General features: G+C 56.7%; 3 protein-coding genes across 3 annotated transcripts in view; 1 reads left to right on the top strand and 2 right to left on the bottom strand.

Moving 5' to 3' along the window:
* MAST1 (microtubule associated serine/threonine kinase 1) overlaps nt 1-5,047 on the top strand; it is a 29,306-nt gene extending 24,259 nt beyond the window's left edge. Inside the window, 9 exon segments of the mRNA XM_006105025.3 lie at nt 520-698; nt 777-1,024; nt 1,332-1,538; nt 1,750-1,979; nt 2,291-2,413; nt 2,506-2,642; nt 3,435-3,622; nt 3,708-4,714; nt 4,716-5,047. Of these exon segments, the coding sequence (XP_006105087.2) occupies nt 520-698; nt 777-1,024; nt 1,332-1,538; nt 1,750-1,979; nt 2,291-2,413; nt 2,506-2,642; nt 3,435-3,622; nt 3,708-4,714; nt 4,716-4,970 (2,574 nt within the window). The 3' untranslated portion in view covers nt 4,971-5,047.
* A 238-nt stretch (nt 5,048-5,285) lies between these two features.
* Nucleotides 5,286-7,644, bottom strand: DNASE2 (deoxyribonuclease 2, lysosomal). Its single transcript, XM_006105030.3, has 6 exons — nt 7,408-7,644; nt 7,142-7,289; nt 6,966-7,044; nt 6,506-6,661; nt 6,218-6,415; nt 5,286-5,817 (listed from the first exon to the last, which is right to left on the bottom strand). The coding sequence occupies exons 1-6, from the start codon at nt 7,500-7,502 to the stop codon at nt 5,438-5,440; spliced, it is 1,056 nt and encodes a 351-aa protein (XP_006105092.1). The 5' UTR covers nt 7,503-7,644; the 3' UTR covers nt 5,286-5,437.
* A 914-nt stretch (nt 7,645-8,558) lies between these two features.
* KLF1 (Kruppel like factor 1) lies at nt 8,559-12,700 on the bottom strand. Its single transcript, XM_006105031.3, has 3 exons — nt 12,614-12,700; nt 11,148-11,973; nt 8,559-9,286 (listed from the first exon to the last, which is right to left on the bottom strand). The coding sequence occupies exons 1-3, from the start codon at nt 12,698-12,700 to the stop codon at nt 9,111-9,113; spliced, it is 1,089 nt and encodes a 362-aa protein (XP_006105093.1). The 3' UTR covers nt 8,559-9,110.
* Nucleotides 12,701-17,424: the final 4,724 nt, after the last annotated feature.

The raw sequence follows: 17,424 nt of genomic DNA on the forward strand, positions 1-17,424 counted from the left end.
TTGAATTAATGTTGCGTTTTGACGCTGGTCGCTCTTCCCCGCCTACATTCAAACAGCTTCTTTGCGGGCCAGCCGTATTTCGCAGGTTTGTTTGTTTTCTCACTATGTCGCTTTCTCTTCATCTCCTATTTCCATAAAAAGGTATTTTTTTGCCCTTTTAAAAAAAAGAAACTAAGGCAGCGGTTCTCAACCTGTGGGTCGCGACCATCGGAAAACACATATAGCATATCAGATATTTACATTACAATTCATAACTGTAGCAAAATTACAGTTATGAAGTAGCAACGAAAATAATTTTATGGTCGGGGGTCACCACAACATGAGGACCTGTACTAAAGGGTCGCGGCATTAGGAAGGTTGAGAACCACTGGCTAAGGGCTTAAATATGTGTGGTGGGGTCTGAGCTGCAGATTTGTAGGTGGTTGGGCGACAATTCAGAGATGGGCGGGGCGTGCCCAGTAGCAGGAAGCCCATTGGTTCGGGAGCGTGCCCCTCACCACCGCTCGCCCTCCCTTGCAGGTGTATAGCAGTATGGAGCAGCTGTCGCAGCATGAGCCCAAGACCCCGGTGGCGGCAGCGGGGGGCAGCAAGCGGGAGCCGAGTGCCAAGGGTCTAGAGGAGAAGGTGGCCGGCAAGCGGGAGGGCCTGGGTAGCCTGACCCTGCGCGAGAAGACCTGGAGAGGGGGCTCCCCAGAGATGTGAGCAGGGGCCGGGCTAGGTTTGGGGAGCGGGAATGAAGAGGCCTGTCGCCTCTGACGACGCCCCCCTTTCAGCAGCAAGCGCTTCTCGGCATCGGAGGCCAGCTTCCTGGAGGGGGAGGCCAGTCCGCCCCTGGGTGCGCGCCGCCGGTTCTCGGCGCTGCTGGAGCCCAGCCGCTTCAGCGCCCCCCAAGAGGATGAGGATGAGACCCAGCTGCGCAGGTCTGCCAGGCCCACCTCTGACCCCCCAGGCTCACTGGACGCACGGGTCCCCAAAGAGGCAGCTCAAGGGGATGGCTCTGCCAGTGGCGGGGACTCCGAAGCCAGTGAGTGCCCCCTCCTGCCGCCTTCCCCAGCTCCCCCGCGGCCATATATTGAGCATTCAGTAAGCCTGGTACTGTTTCCGGTCTGGGTTCTCATCAGCCTGAGGAACACCCCGCATTCCACGCTCTCAGTCAACAATGCATTTGAGCACTTCTGTTTACCAGGGGTTGTGCCGGGTGCATGTCACCTGCTCCCAGGAAACTGACATTCCCACAAGGGTGAGACGTGGGGAAAGCATTCCAGGCAGAGTGAACACAGGCCAGAGGCCCTGACCTTGGACTGCCTCCTCACCCACCTGCTCTGTTGCAGCGGACCAACCACGCCCAGGTGACCTCTGCCCACCTTCAAAGGATGGGGACCCATCCGGCCCGAGGGCCACCAATGACCTGGTTCTGCGCCGGGCTCGGCATCAGCAGCTGTCAGGGGACCCAGCAGTAGAGAAGCGGCCTTCTCGAACCGGGGGCAAAGTCATCAAGTCAGCCTCTGCCACTGCCTTGTCTGTCATGATTCCTGCAGGTGATGCTGGGCCCCACCTGGCAGGGAGGGCCTGCCCCCATTTGTGCCAGGACAGGCCAATGAAGACGCTGCATTTTTCCTGTGCACAGTGATTGGCACTGGGGTGGACCAATGAGAGCTCTGGGACTTTGCCTAAGGAGGTGGGAGGAGCAGATACTGGGAGAGCTGTGATCGCTGGCCTTGACCTCTGACCATGGTTCTGTGTCTGCAGTGGACCCTCATGGAAGCTCACCCCTGGCCAGCCCCATGTCTCCACGATCTCTCTCCTCCAACCCGTCCTCGAGGGACTCCTCACCCAGCCGGGACTACTCACCGGCTGTCAGTGGGCTCCGCTCCCCTATCACCATCCAACGCTCTGGCAAGAAGTACGGCTTCACACTGCGAGCCATCCGCGTCTACATGGGTGACTCAGACGTCTACAGTGTCCATCACATTGTCTGGGTGAGCACTCATGGGTGGGGTCTGTGTTCCAAGATGGGGGGTGAGGGAGAGAAGCTCCCCTTTAACCCCCAGAAATGAGGGACAGTTCATTCCGGATCCAGGCCGCCTGGCTGAGATTCCTATGACCTTCAGTGCCCTTCCCCCTCTGAGCTCCAGTTTCTTCGGTTGTAAACTGGGAAGAGTAATTACTATTTCATAAGGTGTTACAAGGATTCAAGTAAATGCAGAGCTAGGCGTGGGGCACATACGCTTGGGGAGCTTCCTGGTTACTGATCCTGTTAACCCTGCACCGTGTGGCGCCCTGTCCCCAGCACGTGGAAGAGGGGGGCCCAGCCCAGGAGGCCGGGCTCTGTGCGGGGGACCTCATCACCCACGTGAACGGGGAGCCTGTGCATGGCATGGTGCATCCTGAGGTCGTGGAGCTGATCCTTAAGGTGAGTGCCAGGGAGGTAGCGCGCTGGGGAGAGGGGAGCGGGGGTCCTGGGAGCTGAAGCTGCCTGAACATTTGCCTCCCTTCTTCCCCCAGAGTGGCAACAAGGTGGCAGTGACCACAACACCCTTCGAAAATACCTCCATTCGCATCGGCCCTGCCAGGCGCAGCAGCTACAAGGCCAAAATGGCACGGAGGAACCGGAGACCCTCGGCTAAGGAGGGCCAGGAGAGGTGGGTGGGGCCGAGTGCGGAGGCGGGGCTATACAAGCAGGCACAGGGGAACCCTCCAGGGTTTGAACCGTGGGCAGGGTTAAGATGGGAGGGCCGGGCCACAGCTGTGGACAGGAGAAAGAAGTGTGGGGGCCCCCGAGTAAAGAGCAGAAACGAGAGGGGGGGGGGGGGGGACAGTGCCAGGTGCCTGGGCTGGAAGAAGAGCGTTGGGTTGTGTCTTGGGCAGGTGGGCGGGGCCAGCAGACATGGATTAGCGAGGGCACAGTCCAGGAGGTGGCCTTGTCCTTTTGAGTGTGTGTAGTCCACTGGGAGGGCTAGGAGAAGGGGTTTCTATCTGGAATGAGCAAGCCAGGCAAGGCTGGGCCAACTGAAATAATTCTTCCCTAATAGGTAGGGGGAGCTGGGAGAGGGAGGTGGGGCCAGGAGAGTGTTCTATTTTGATTAGTGGGTTCGGCCTGGACAAGTCGCGAGTGGGGATTTACTAGTGAGGAGCCAGACTGAACTGAGTCAGGTGAACTTCTTCCCTCCCTGATTGGTGAGTTGTAGCAGGAGAGGGCGGGACTAGAGAGGTGGGAGGAGCCAGAAGAGGTTGGTCCTGCTTTGATAGGTGACTCCAGCAAAAAAATAGGTGGGAGGAGCCAAGCGGACCCATGTGGAAGGCTCTTTTGGTTTTGATAGGTGGGTTGTAGCTGGAGAAGGCGGGGCCAGAGGAGTGGGCGGTCCCAGGGGCTGAAGCGGAGCCGGGGGTTGTGAATTTGGTCTAAGGTAGACGGCCCTCTCCTTACTCCCCAGCAAGAAGCGCAGCTCCCTCTTCCGCAAGATCACGAAGCAGTCGAACTTGCTTCACACTAGCCGCTCGCTGTCGTCGCTAAACCGCTCGCTGTCGTCCAGCGACAGCCTCCCGGGCTCGCCCACCCACGGGCTCCCGGCTCGCTCACCCACCCACAGCTACCGCTCCACACCCGACTCCGCCTACCTAGGTAAGCTCTGGGCCGGCGCCGGGCGGCGGAGGCGGGTCCCCCGGCGGTGCCGGCCCGCGGAACACCCCCTCTTGCCCACCCTCAGGTGCCTCGTCCCAAAGCAGCTCCCCCGCCTCGAGCACGCCCAACTCCCCGGCGTCCTCGGCGTCGCACCACATCCGGCCCAGCACGCTGCACGGCCTGTCGCCGAAGCTGCACCGCCAGTACCGCTCCGCGCGCTGCAAGTCGGCCGGCAACATCCCGCTGTCCCCGCTGGCGCACACGCCGTCCCCCACGCAGGCCTCGCCGCCACCGCTTCCCGGCCACACGGTGGGCAGCTCCCACACGACACAGAGCTTCCCGGCCAAGCTGCACTCCTCGCCGCCGGTGGTGCGCCCCCGCCCCAAGAGCGCGGAGCCCCCGCGCTCGCCGCTTCTCAAACGCGTGCAGTCGGCGGAGAAGCTGGGCGCCTCGCTGGGCGCGGACAAGAAGGGAGCGCTGCGCAAGCACAGCCTCGAGGTGGGCCACCCGGACTTCCGCAAGGACTTCCACGGGGAGCTGGCGCTGCACAGCCTGGCCGAGTCCGATGGGGAGACGCCGCCTGTCGAGGGGCCTGGTGTGCCCCTGCAGGTTGCCGTCCGCCGCCTGGGCCGCCAGGAGTCGCCCCTCAGCCTGGGAGTGGACCCGCTGCCGCCCCAGGGCACCTCCAGGCCGACGGGGGCCTCGAGTAAAGAGGAGTCCCCCGGCGGTGCGGAGGCCTGCACCCAGCCCCGCGCGACGACTCCCGCAGGTCGGACCCTGGAGCGGGATGCCAGCGGCACGCGGCACCAGAGTGTGCAGACCGTGCAGACCGAGGATGGCTTGGGTGGGGCGGCTAGGGCGGTCGCCAAGGCTGCACTGAGCCCGGTGCAAGAACATGAGACAGGCCGGCGCAGCAGCTCCGGTGAGGTGGGCACGACCCTAGTGCCCATTGTGGTAGAGCCCGAGCGGCCTGGGGCCAAGGTCGAGGTGCCCCGGTCTCTGGGCTCGGACTCTCAGGGGTTGCCGGGATCCATACCCCTGGTGCGTCCCGCACCAGAGGTCCTCCGAGGCCCCGAACGCCGGGGGCTGGTAGATGGTGGAGGAGCGGACCACGCAGAGCGGGCCTCGCTCCAAGCCCACCTCCCCCAAGCTCTCCCCAGAGGCCCAGACCCCTCCTGTAGCCCCTACGAAAAATGCAACAAGTAGCACAGGGCCCCCAGCCCCACCCATTCCCCTGCTCCAGGCCACCAAGCCTGAGGTGGGGCTGACTTCCAGGTACCCCGCTGAAGCTGTGCCTCCATCAGGCCTGACCAAAAGGGCCCCCTGCCCCATGCCCCCTGGCCCATAGCTGAGGGGGCCGCTGGCCCTGCACTGTACAGCCGCCTGTATACATATGTACACATATAAATAAAGTGTGTCTGTGCTTCGTGAGCTTTCTGAGGCTTGCCCCACCTCCCTGGCGAGGCAAGGTGTTAGCCCTCCTGCCTGTGTTCTTGTTAAGGGGAGGAACGCCAGTCCTGGTTACTATAGAGAGGGGAGGGGAGGCTCATGTGGGTCTTTCCTTGTGGTCTCACCTATGAGCCAGCTGCCCCCGGGCCCCAGGAAGCTGCAACGCTGTTCTGAGTCCCAGCGCCCACCTGAAAAAAACGTTAACAGCCCCATCTACCACTTTCCTTTTATTCCTCATAAATTTTGAGTCAAGTGTTATGGTTCCCGTTTTGCAGATGAGTAAATTGAGTCACAGGTTAAGGCACACAGTTAAGGTCACACAATAAGGGACGGAACTGGGATTTAAACTGAAGTCCAAACGGGCTCCTATATGCTCCGCTGGGCTTTCTGCAGATGAGGTGCTGCTCTGCTCTTACAACGTTCCCAGGCCTTCACCAGAGGCTGGAAGGCTTTCCAGAAGGCAGGCAGCTTGGTACACAGTGTGCCCCCACCTCGGTGCTCCTCTGCACAGTTCCGATTCATGTCACCCACACAGGCCCAGGGCCCTTCTGGGGCTACACACCACTTGGAGTGGTCGTCTGAGGTATTGAACGTGGGCCCAGCTGGTCCAGGGAAGGCTACCTGAGTCACATCCAGCACTTGCTGGGCCCCAGAGCAGTTGGAGGGCAGGATGCCAGGAGAGTGTTGCCAGAACTGGACCTGCAGATTGCTTCCAAGGGCTTCTGCTAACCAGCCGGAGTATAGGTCTGCAGAGGATGGAAAGCGGGCATGGGCAGGGTCAGGGTCAGTGCTAGGGAATCCCTAGGCTACTGGCCCTCTCTGAGCTCAGTTTCCTTGGTTGTCAATTCCTGGCTAACAGCTCTTACTAAACACTACATTCATTACTTCATTCACAACAACCCTGTACAGTAGATATTAATACCCCCATTTTCCCAGATGGGTAAAATGAGAGTCCAGGTAAATGATGTACCTACCACACCACCAGGAACCAATGGCTGAGCCCAGGCCTGTGGGTTGTGTACCTCTCATGTGTTTATGGCTCCCAAAGAGTTCTAGTTCCCACCTCCAACTTGCTCTCAGCCATGGACACACCCGACACCACCTCTGCAGAGAAAGCATTCTTCAACCCACACCCTCAGGGCTCACCATCTCCAAATTTCCCAAATTTGGCAAAGCTCTGGAAGGTGGCCCCGGCCTTCGATGTGAGTGTCACGCTGCTGTTCCAGGGTCCGTCGAGAACATGGTGGCCCTGGACCACCTCCCCCAGGTCAGGTAACTTCTTGAGGAAGAGCCCTTCCAGCTGGTGGGCATACACATTGGGGTAGGTGTAGCGCAGCTGTCTGCCTGGAAGGCAAGGGGAGGAGAAAACTAGGGACTGTTCCACATCCTGGTCTGGAAACCAGGGAATCACCCTGCTTCCTTGTCCCCACTCACCAATGTTTGAGAACTGGTCGAACGGAAAAGACACGCAGAGGAGGGTCTGCCCATATCTGTGGGCTTTAGGAGGCCAGCTGTATGCAGCGGGTGGAGGGAACCCTGGAACGCTGTGGATCAGCCAGAAGCCCTCGTCTTTGTCCAGAAGCAGCGCACCTGAACCAAAAGACAGGCTCAGGGGGAACTGCTCAAGGCATCCCAACAAGCACATGTGCAGCCAGGAACGTCCTGGGTTTGCAGGAAGCGTGGAGAGGGTGTGGGCAGTCTCTGGACCGCTGCTGAACTCTTTCCGCAGCCCACTGTTGTCACAGTCCAGAGAGAGGCAGCATTTACCTGAGATAACCTGCTACCCTGCCCTGTGTCCTAAAGGAGCTCCCTCCCGCCCCTGCAGGTCAGGAGTCAGCTGGGGGATATGCATAAGGAAGCCAGAGCCCTTCTCCAGCCCCCAATCTGGCCTCACCCTTCGTGTGCCCGCGGCTGGAAGAGTTCTGAGTCCCGTAGTTATTAGGTGGCTGGTCATTGTAAAGTAGGAAGGCAAGCTGGGGGAGATGGATGGGGCGACATGAAGTTTTCCCCCAGGCCGGGCCCCCCGGAGTCCCACCTGGGTTCTGCCGGCTCCCCCCTCTCCCCCTTCACCTGGCTGGTGTTCCGGTACAGCGGCAGCAAGCTGCGGCCTACGGCGCCCTTCAGGCTGTCCATGGACCCCGTACCGTTGCGCCAGCCCCCTGAGCCCGCATCCAAGTACTTGTAGTTGTTACTGGCCGGCAGCTTGTAGACGACGAACCTGGAGGTTGGGAAATGGACAGAAACGGAGGAAGGGGAAGAGAACAAGCCCCCGGCTTCACCCGGGTGCAGCCATCCGCAGTCCGGTCCGGGGGGCACGGTCGGGGCCCCGCACTCACCAGTCCACCGGCTGCCCCGAGTCCCCGTAGCAGGTCAGGGTCCCTGCTGGGACCCAGAGCAGCGCGCCCAGGAGCAGCAGGCTCAGCGTGGCCATGGGGCTGGAGTCGGGGAGTCTGTGTTGGGACCCCGAGGCGCCGGATCACGAGTTGGACCAGGCCGGGTCCTTGGTGACTTTCATTTCCCCAAACCCTCCGCAGAACCCAAGGCGGAACCTCTCGGGATGAAACCCCGCCCCTGAGATGAGAAGCTGAGATTTGAAGAGGCAGGCCCTGTCCCTGGGGGCGCGGCTTCCTTTTGGGCCGTCACTCCCCTAAGATCCGGTCCTCATTCATCCAGCCTATGGTCGCCTCCTATTTCCATTGGGTGCGCCCCCTGATAGGCTCCACCCCCTGACGGCTCAGACCACGCCCTTTGACGGCCCAGTGGTTTCGCGTGTCCCGGCCCGACTCTACTTCTGGCCAATCACCGCTCACGTTCTTCCGCTAGGCCTAGCCTCGGTCTCTTTTGATTCTTGTTTATCTCAATCCACTCTCCCGCCAGACCCTGTTCCTCCCTCGGCTTATGGGTGAGACACAAATTTATTTATTTTTTCCTTTCCAGCTTTACAGCCTGAGGTCCAACTCTTGGGACTTTTGCTCTCTTAAGGAGAGTTTGTGCCTGGCCGGTGTGGTTCAGTGGTTGAGCATCAACCTATGAACCAGGAGGTCACAGGTTCGATTCCTGGTCAGGGCACATGCCCGGGTTGCGGGCTCAATCCCCAGTAAGGGGGCGTGCAGGAGGCAACCGATCCATGGTTCTCTCTTATCATGGATGTTTCTATCTCTCCCTCTCCCTTCCTCTCTGAAATCAATAAAAAATATTTTTATTTAAAAAAGGGGAGTTTGTGCTCCTTGTCCTCTCCCCTTTCGTTCTGCATATTTTCTTGAGCTAGCCAAGGGGTCACTGGATCATGGCATGGTGAAGGGTGCTGTGTTCTGGGGCCGGACTGGGGCCTCTTAAAGGGAGATGGTCCCTGTAAATGTCCCTGGGGTTCAAGGCAGGAGGCAAGGAGGATGCAGCCTGATCTTGGGGTGGGGGAAAAGGGGAGGCCAGGCCTGCAGGACCCTGAGGGGTATGGCTGAGGTTAGGAGGTGAGTGTGAGAGTATGCCCCTCCAAATCACCGCTGGGGTTACAGCTTCCTCCCATCATCCAGCACCCAAAACTCACAAATCCAGGCCACAGCTGAAGCTTTATCTAGGAAGAGCGTTGGTACAGGACCCATAACCATTCACAGCAGACGCCAGCCACTACGCGGAGCTGGGACGTTACAGTGTGAAGACCCCTTCTAAACCAGGGTCTCTGAGAAGCCTCACCCCATAACCCCTTCCGCTGTCCAAGGCCGCCTGTGAGCTGGTCTGAGGGTCCAGCTCTCCAACGGTCTGTCTCAAGTGTTTGAGTGTCCATCTGAGTCCATTTATTTGGAAGTCTGTCTCGTTGGGTCTACGTGACCCTGGGAAGTCTCTGGGTGGCTCCCTGTGGCTCAGGACATGTGGGAGCTCCCCCAGGTCTGCCTATGGGCCAGTCCTTGTTCTTCCTGGGGATCTGTGGGTCGAGAGTCCGGGCCAGGGTCCATCCGAGGGAAACCGCTCTGCGTGGATCCGCTCCTGTTCCATCCCCAGACCCCAGGAAGGTCCAAGTGCCGGGGGTGGTGGTGGGGTTGGCTCAAATGTGACGCTTCATGTGCAAGGCCAGGTGATCCGAGCGAGAAAAAGCCCGAGGGCAGAGCTGGCAGCGGAAAGGGCGCTGTCCCGTATGTTTCCTGTAGTGGCGGGTCAGCTCGTCTGAGCGCGCGAACCGCCAGCCGCAGCCGTCCCACGTGCAGGCGTATGGCTTCTCCCCTGGAAGGCGAGGAGACCATGAGTGCCACTGTCTGCCCCACTCCTCCCTCAGGTCCGCCCCTGCATCCGGCCACACTCCTTTGCTCAGCCTTGACCAGGACTAGGGTGAGGAGAGGGTGCAAAATTTAAGGAGACACTCACTCTCTGGCCCTCTGCGACCCCGACCCTTCTTGTTCAGAACCTGCATCTGGCGCCAAGCCTGTTTTCATTTCCTGGGCCCAAGTCATATCCCCTGCACCACTGGCCCATTTCCTGGGCCCTGTTACCCTCCCCCTGTGTCCTAAAGTCATCCTACCCTCATCCTTTGGCCTGTCCCCTATGGTCCAGGCCCCTCCTTGCTTCAGGGGACCCTCCAGCTGCTGCCCAACCCTGCCCCTGGCCTTGAGCCTTAGAATCCCCTGGTGTTCCAGGCCCTGTCTGCGGTGATTAGGCTCCCCCCCCCCCCGCCCACTACACCTGACCCCACCATCTATGCGACCCCTAAAGCAGCGGTTTTCAACCAGTGTGAAATACCTATTTAGTCAGGGTCACTGACTCCTTTACCCTTAGGTTGTTAAATAAAATGACAACAACTAACAAAACAATAGTCACCCATTGTGAGTGCCCTGTCCTGAACCATAAATATTTAGGTCATATAATAGAGTTGTATCTTATTGGTCAAGTCGCATAAGAAGGTTACATCTGATTGGTTAATTCTTGGTACCAGAAATCCTTATATGCAAGCATAGGTATCTGATTTTTTTAAAAAGTCACTTTGGAGCAAAAAGGGTAGGTAATTACTTTTTTTTTTTTTTTTGTAAATCAGTCATTTTACCTATTTTTTGTCAGATCGACAAAAAAATATAACTTTTTTTTTTTTGGTGTGCCGCAGAATTTTAGTAATTAGTTTATGTGTGCCAGGAGATGAAAAAGTTTGAAAATCGCTGCCCTAAAGCATAGGTCTCACTCTTCCTCCTCCCACCTTTATTCCACAGCCTCGCTCCGAGACCCGCTTCTCCTGGGCCCACCCTCCTGTTTTCCAGCTATTTCTCCGTCTCTTCCTGGAACCACTCTGCATCTGAGCACATGAAGCGGACTCTGCCCTGTATCTCCCCCTGAGCTCCAACCCTACAGTCTGGCCCGCCGCCATGCAAACAACCTACTCTCTATACTCCTGGCTCCGTCCCCTGAGCCCCTGACTCCGCTCCCCGCTTGCCACAAACCTGAACCCTGCGTCTTGGCCAGGCCCCTGGCTAGCCAGACTTGGTCCCTCCCCGCAGTCCCTCCTCCAGCCCCGCCCCCTACACCACTTGCTAGGCTTTCTGCTCCTCAGCCGGGACCCAGATCTTTAAAAAAAAAAAATATATATATATATATATTTTTTTCTTGATTTCAGGAGGAAGGAAGAGGGAGAGAGAGATAGAAACATCAATGATGAGAGAGAATCATTGATCGACTGCCTCCTGCACGCCCCCTACCGGGGATCGCGCCCGAAGCCCGGGCATGTGCCCTTGACCGGAATCGAACCCGGGATCCTTCAGTCTGCAGGCCGACGCTCTATCCGCTGAGCCAAACCGGCCAGGCCGGGGCCCAGATCGTACCCGTCAGTTCCCTGAAACGTAGCTCAGATTTTCCAGGTGCTCTCTCTGCCTCCACCCGCCTCCCACCCCCGCTACCTGTCCACTAGCCCTGCTGCTGAGGGTCCCGGTCCGCTTCCAGCTGCCTCTGTCGCGTTCCTCGCCCGGAGACCCCGCTTAGCCCCTCGTGTCATTACGGACCCGCCCCTGGGCCGGGCCTCTAGCCCCGCCCCTGGCTCCTCGCCTCACGCCCCCGGCCACTCTGCTCCGGAGGTGCCGCCTCCAGCCCCGCCTCCGAGCCTCACCCGTGTGGGTCCGCAGGTGCGCCTTCAGGTGCGAGCTCTTGGTGTAGCTCTTGCCGCAGCCCGGGTACGTGCACGTGTGCGCCGCCTGCCTCTTGCGCGCCCATGAGCGCCGGCTGCGCTTGGATGGCACGGTCTCCGCGGTCCCTCTCGGGTCCCCTGCGGTTCCCCCGAGTCCCGCACCCGCCGTTCCCGGTCCCAGACAATTCAAGAAGGAGGGGGGCGCGGCGGAGCCGGGGGCGGGCGCCGGGAGCCCGCGGAAGAGCTGGAAGTGCCCTTGGTACTGCGGCGCCGGGTACAGTGCTGGGTACCCGGACAGCAACCCATAGGGGGCGCCGGGCGCCGCGGGCACCGAAATCCCGGCCCGCGGAAAATAGCTGCCGGAGGAGCCCGCACCCGGCCCCGGGTACACTGGCTGCAGCGGCAGTGCCTTGGGCTCGGGAGCCGGGACCAGGGCTGGGCTCACGAAGGCGTCGGGGGCTGGAGCTTGTGGGACCGGGCGCGCCCAGCCCGGGTGCTCCTCGGGACCCAAGGGCGCAGCCACCAGCCCCAGGCCGCCCGCGTACGCTTCCAGGGCCTCGGGCTGCGGGGGGAAGTGCGTTCCGGGACCTTCGCCCGGCGCCAGAGCGCAGGTCTGAGGCAGGCCGCTGGGCTCTGGGCCCGACAGGTTGGTGAAGAAGAGATCCAGGTCCCAGGCAGTGGCCGGATCCCTCTCGTCGTCTTCTCTCTCCCCAGGCGCGTCCTCCAACTTGGGCCTCACGTGGAGGAGCGGCAGAGTCTGGTCCGGGGGACCTGGGCCCAAGTCCTGCACGTCCTCAAAGCGCCACCACTGCGGGAGGGAGCCCATAGCGTGAGACTTCTGCGGTCCCCAGGGTACCCTTCCCGGGACAGAGTGGCCTGGTGCCCTGATGGGGCAGGCTGGTCTGAGGCTCCAGAAGGGGGTCTTGTTTGCTTGTCTGTGTTGTCTGTCCCACTCCCTCACACTGTCCCCGACCCCCCACCCCCCACCCCAGCTTCAGGGACAGAGGTCTATAGGGTCTGGCTGGCGACTGGAGATAAGACTTACATTATCTGGAGTTGTACTTAGGCATGGGGGAAGGGGTGGCAGGGCCAAGAATGGGAGGGGGGCAGCCTTGCCTCAATTTCCCCCCAGAAACTCCCACTCCTTTCCAATCCCCCTATAAGATTAATTCCCAAGATTAATTCTTGGATGTCCCCTGGTCACCTTTGTTCTTTCCTCCTGATACCTGGCGTCCCAAGGAGCCTAGATCACCACGGGGTTCAGCTCCGAGCCGTAGTTTTCCAAGACAGAAATAGGCCCTCACACCACATTCAGATCCCTGCACGGGACTGAGAACCCCCAGCCCGGCCAGGTCTCTGGATCCCAGGGCTCGATGCAGACCTGATCCCCAAGCTCTGTGACTGCAGACCCGACCCCAGCCAGCCACCTAGACCCTGCCTGGCCTCACCTTGAGGAGGTCTTCCTGTGTGTCTGGAAAGGGGCCGAGGGCAGTCAGCGTACTGATGGAAGGCAAGGTGGTGTCAGCTGTGGCCATGGCTGGCTGGTGCCCACCCAAGGGCCTCAGGTCTCCTCTTCCTTGTGGCCTCGTGGGCTCTGAGTCTCTGATGGCCCCTTGGAAGGCTCCTCTCTGCTCTCAGCTGATTGGCTGCAACCCCTGATAAGGGTCAGGCAAGGCGGGGGGTGTCACCATTTCTGGGGAACAGAACTTGCCTTGGCCTGTTTGGCACAGCGCCTTAAAGACTGACCCTGCATCCAAAGCTCAGTCAGATGTTCAGGGGCTAGGGGTCCAGAGGTTTGGGGGTTCGAGTGTTACATAAAGTGAAGTACTGGCTCCCCCAAAGAAGGAAAGACTTGGAGGCCTCTCATTTACCTACCTGGAGAGGGGGTGACAGGCGGAATGGGGGTTCTGGGAAGGGGCTTCCAGATCCCCCTCTCCCTCAACTGGGGCCCTGCACACCCCTCCCTCTCCCCCTCCCCCAAAACAGAAACAGCCGGGCTGATGGCGGGACTTGGCACAAGCTCCCTGCCAGGCCAAGCATTATCAGACACCCCAGACGGTGGAGGCTGCTATCAGGTGGGGGCCCAGCACAGCCAAAGCTCTGTCCCTGGTGAGTGGCAGGGCTAGACGCTGGAGCTTCACGTTAGCTTGCCTTGAAATTGCCTGGGTTATGAACTTTCAGGGTCTGAGCCCCTGCTCATCAGCCTCCACTGCCTACCGCCGACTCCCAGGGAGCACTGCGGGAGTGGCTGTGTGGAGGCTGAAGCTGGTGCCACTACACTGGGTCTGGGGAGAAGTCGGCCGCCTCACCTGGATAGGGTGAAACCATTGGATTGGACCACAGGAAGCACCCGGCTTGCTGGAGACCCACTCCAACACTTGCCCTGGTTGTGCTACTGCCTGATTTCTGTCCCACAAGGGGGCAGGATCCAAAGTGCTCCACCAGGACCTCCACTGTGGTGCCCTGGGGTCCCGGGGTGGGCAACGTGAGCATACATCACAGACATATAGTTCACACATACATTTACATATGTGACATATGTAACATGCAATTACATAATGCCACAAATTCCTGGTCACCTCAGCCACACTGACCATGTAGACCCTGCCATATACTTGTCTGTGCATCCCATAAACCATGTAGTCAGGAAGATACAACCATGTGCTGTTTAGTTACACAATGTTGTAGTCACATAATCCCTTAGACATAGAATTCATAAGCACACGGAATTACCCAATCACATACAATCAGACAATTATAGTGGCGTGGTTTAGCTACAACTAAACAGACACAAGGGCATTCTGGGATATGTGGTCACAAAACTATAGAAGACGCAGTCACACAGTCCTGTCAAACACAGATGCAGCCTCAGACACAAAGGTATATAACCCAGTGGCTTACAGCCCTTTACAAACACACAATGATGTAGTTCTACACACAGCTAACATTAGACACAGACACAACCACACACAGGACCGTACAAAATCTACAACCTTTTGCAGTCATGCCACCTATTACTGGTCACACAACTGTACAGATGCCAATGTCCGGCCATAGGGGCACACTCATTCAAACGCAGGCAACTGCACCAACATGGAATGAAACACCCTAATGGGAAAGACACAGGACCTTGCCCAGACAGACACCACCACAGACACACAATCAGAGGTGGTGTGCCACAAATGCATCACACAAGAAGACAAAAAATTATGTGCTAATAAGTTTTTTGGGTGGGGGCAAAAAGTAATGTAAAAGCCAGTTCTTCAAACTAACTAGAATGACTACAAGAAGAAGAAAAAAGGAATATACCAATTGGAACCCTAGTACACTGCTGGTTGGAATATATTTTTTAAAAATTTCCTATTCAAATCCTCTGCCCATTTTTAAAAAATATATTTTTATTGATTTCAGAGAGAAAGGGAGAGGGAGAGAGAGATAGAAACATCCATGAGAGAGAATCATGGTGCCTCCTGCAAGTCCCCCACTGAGGATCGAGCCCATGTCCCAGGCATGTGCCCTTGACTGGAATTGAACCTGAGACCTTTCAGTTCGCAGGCTGACGCTCTATCCACTGAGCCAAACTAGCTCGGGCTGCTGGTTGGAATACAGTGGGGCCTTGACTTATGAGTTTAATTCGTTCCGTGACGGAGCTCGTAACTCAAATTACTCCTATGTCAAATCATTAAAGTGAACGAGTGAGACACATGATGCTGGGCTGATGTGGCGTTCACTGTGATGTTCGCTGTGCCAACTAGCGGTGGGGTATCTGAAGCTGGCTCGTAACCCGAATTTTAGCTCGCAACTCAAAGCAAAGAATCAGCCGAGAGACGGCTCGTATCTCGAAAAACTTGTTAGTCGGGACACTCGTAAGTCAAGGCCCCACTGTATTAAATGGTGCAACTACTGTGGAAAACAGTTTGATGATTCTTCAAAAAGTTAAACTTAGTGTTACCATATGAACCAGCAATTTCCCTCCTAGGATACACCCAAGAACTGAAAACAGGGACTCAAACACAGCAGCATTACTCACAATCGCCAAAAGGTGGAAACAACCCAAAGGTCCATTATGAAATGAGTGAGGAAACAAAATGTGGCCCCTTCATACAATGGGATGTTATTCAGCCATAAAAGGGTTGAAATTATAATACATGTTACAGTGTGGATGGACCTCTAAAACAAGTGAAAGAAGCCAGTCACAAAAAGCTACATATTGTTATATGAAATATCCAGAATAGGCAAACCTATAGAGAAAGAAAGATTAGTGGTTGCCAGGAGTTAGAGCAGTGGTTCTCAACCTTGGCTGCACATTAGAATCACCTGGGAATCTTTTTAAAATCCTGATTTCTGGGCCTCATCCTCCGGAAATTCTGTTTCTTTGTTACTAATGTGTGGCCCCACCCCATAACAAAGAAACAGAACTTCTGGAGGGTGAGGCCCAGAAATCAGGATTTTAAAAAGATTCCCAGGTGATTCTAATGTGCAGCCAAGGTTGAGAACCACTGAGTTGGAGGAGGGAATGGGAAGTGACTGCTAATGGGTACAAGGTTTCCTTTTTGGGGTGATGGAAATGGTCTGGAACTAGATAGAGGTAGTGGTTGTGCAACATTGTGAATGTACTAAATGCCACTGAATTGTACAACTTATTTATTTATTTATTTTAATATATTTTTGTTGATTTCAGAGAGGGAGAGAGAGATAGAAACATCAATTATGAGAAATATTGATTGGCTGCCTCCTGCATTCCCCCTTCTGGGGATTGAGCCCACAACTGGGGCATGTGCCCTTGACCAGAATCGAACCCGGTACTCTTCAGTCCTCAGGCTGACACTCTATCCAAATCAACTAGGGCTTGTACACTTTAAATGGCTAATTTTATGGGACTTTTACTTCAGGAAAACAAGTGGCTGGAATTAGAGTGGTTTTCTGGAGAGAAAACCTGTCTCTTTAAAAAAAAATTTTCTTATTGATTTCAGAAAGGAAGTGAGAGAGAAACATCAGTGATGAGAATCATTGATCAGCTGCCTCCTGCACGCCCCCTACTGGGGAATTGAGCCAGCAACCCGGTCATGTGCCCCGACCAGGGAATTGCACTGTGACCTCCTGGTTCATAGGTCGACACTCAACCACTGAGCCACACTGGCCAGGCAAAACAGAGTCTCTTTTAAGGAGACATCTTGGTTTAGGACAAGGCACTAAACAGGCATGCTGGCTCTGAAAGATGAGGCAACAGGGTAAGGGGCCAGAGAGAAAGAGGCATTTGGCTTCGAGATAAGGCTTCTGGGAGGATGTGGCCTGTAGGAAAACTGGACTTTGAAGGACAGCAAGGCCTGAGCCTTGATTTTGGTTTCCCCCTGGGCATAGAGAACTCCAGCACCCACAACAGCTTCGGGGCAGGGAGCTTTGGAAGAAAGGAAGGAGTAGAAAGAGAGAGGTCACTGGCTCCAGGAGGAGGGAGGTGTCCAGAAAAATAAGAGCTATGCAGAATCCCAGATATTTCAGGGTGGCGATGGACTGCCTACTGTGTGAGGAAGAAGATTCAAATAATTTTATTTTTATATTAAGGAAAATACGGGCCCAGAAAGCGGGAGAATCCAGGGACACCAAGACCTCAGGCACTTGGGGACTTGCAGGCCAGAGATCACATTCAGACACAACCCCACCGTTACTCCCATCACACCCAGTCACAGTGTGAGGCAGAGCATGCTACACACACTACACTCCCCAGAGTATCCATGTGGGAAGAAGTGTTCCTGGGTGGGCAAGGGCCTGTTCTGGGAGTTGGGAGGCCTGGATCCCAGGCCTGGTGCCTGCTCGGCACATGGCCCACTGTGACCTTGACCAAGTCTATTTTGCAATCTGGACCTTATTTTCTCCAAATGGGAATGGGCAGGATATGGTAGATGTGTGTCTTTCATATATAGATATGTTCAAGCATGATGCACCCAGACATATGCAAACTGCATAAATGCTCTTTTTAAAAAAATATCTTTTTATTGGTTTCAGAGAAGACGGAAGAGGGAGAGGTAGAAACCTCAATGATGACAGAGAATCATTGATTGGTTGTTTCCTGCACGTCCCCTACTGGGAATCGAGCCGGCACCCCAGGCATGTGCCCTGACCGTGACCTCCTGGTTCATAGGTCGACGCTACACCCGCTGGGCCATAAATGTTCTTAAAAGCGACCTAGGTAAGTAAGGCCACTCACTCAGGCATATGTCACAGTCAGGCACATAATTACACACAACTGCACACAGGCTAA

This window comes from Myotis lucifugus, unplaced genomic scaffold (genome assembly GCF_000147115.1).
Source record: "Myotis lucifugus unplaced genomic scaffold, Myoluc2.0 scaffold_629, whole genome shotgun sequence".
NCBI lineage: Eukaryota > Metazoa > Chordata > Mammalia > Chiroptera > Vespertilionidae > Myotis > Myotis lucifugus.

What these genes read in the sequence shown, in the direction of transcription:
- DNASE2 (XM_006105030.3), bottom strand. Translation starts at nt 7,502, where the DNA reads ATGGCCACGCTGAGCCTGCTGCTCCTGGGCGCGCTGCTCTGGGTCCCA. An exon ending in CAGCCGCGGGCACACGAAGG is followed by an intron (nt 6,662 to 6,965) that starts GTGAGGCCAGAT and finishes CTTTTGGTTCAG; the next exon opens with GTGCGCTGCTTCTGGACAAA. An exon ending in ATTTGGGAAATTTGGAGATG is followed by an intron (nt 5,818 to 6,217) that starts GTGAGCCCTGAG and finishes CATCCTCTGCAG; the next exon opens with ACCTATACTCCGGCTGGTTA.
- KLF1 (XM_006105031.3), bottom strand. Translation starts at nt 12,700, where the DNA reads ATGGCCACAGCTGACACCACCTTGCCTTCCATCAGTACGCTGACTGCC. An exon ending in CACAGGAAGACCTCCTCAAG is followed by an intron (nt 11,974 to 12,613) that starts GTGAGGCCAGGC and finishes TCCCTCCCGCAG; the next exon opens with TGGTGGCGCTTTGAGGACGT. An exon ending in GCACCTGCGGACCCACACGG is followed by an intron (nt 9,287 to 11,147) that starts GTGAGGCTCGGA and finishes CTCGCCTTCCAG; the next exon opens with GGGAGAAGCCATACGCCTGC.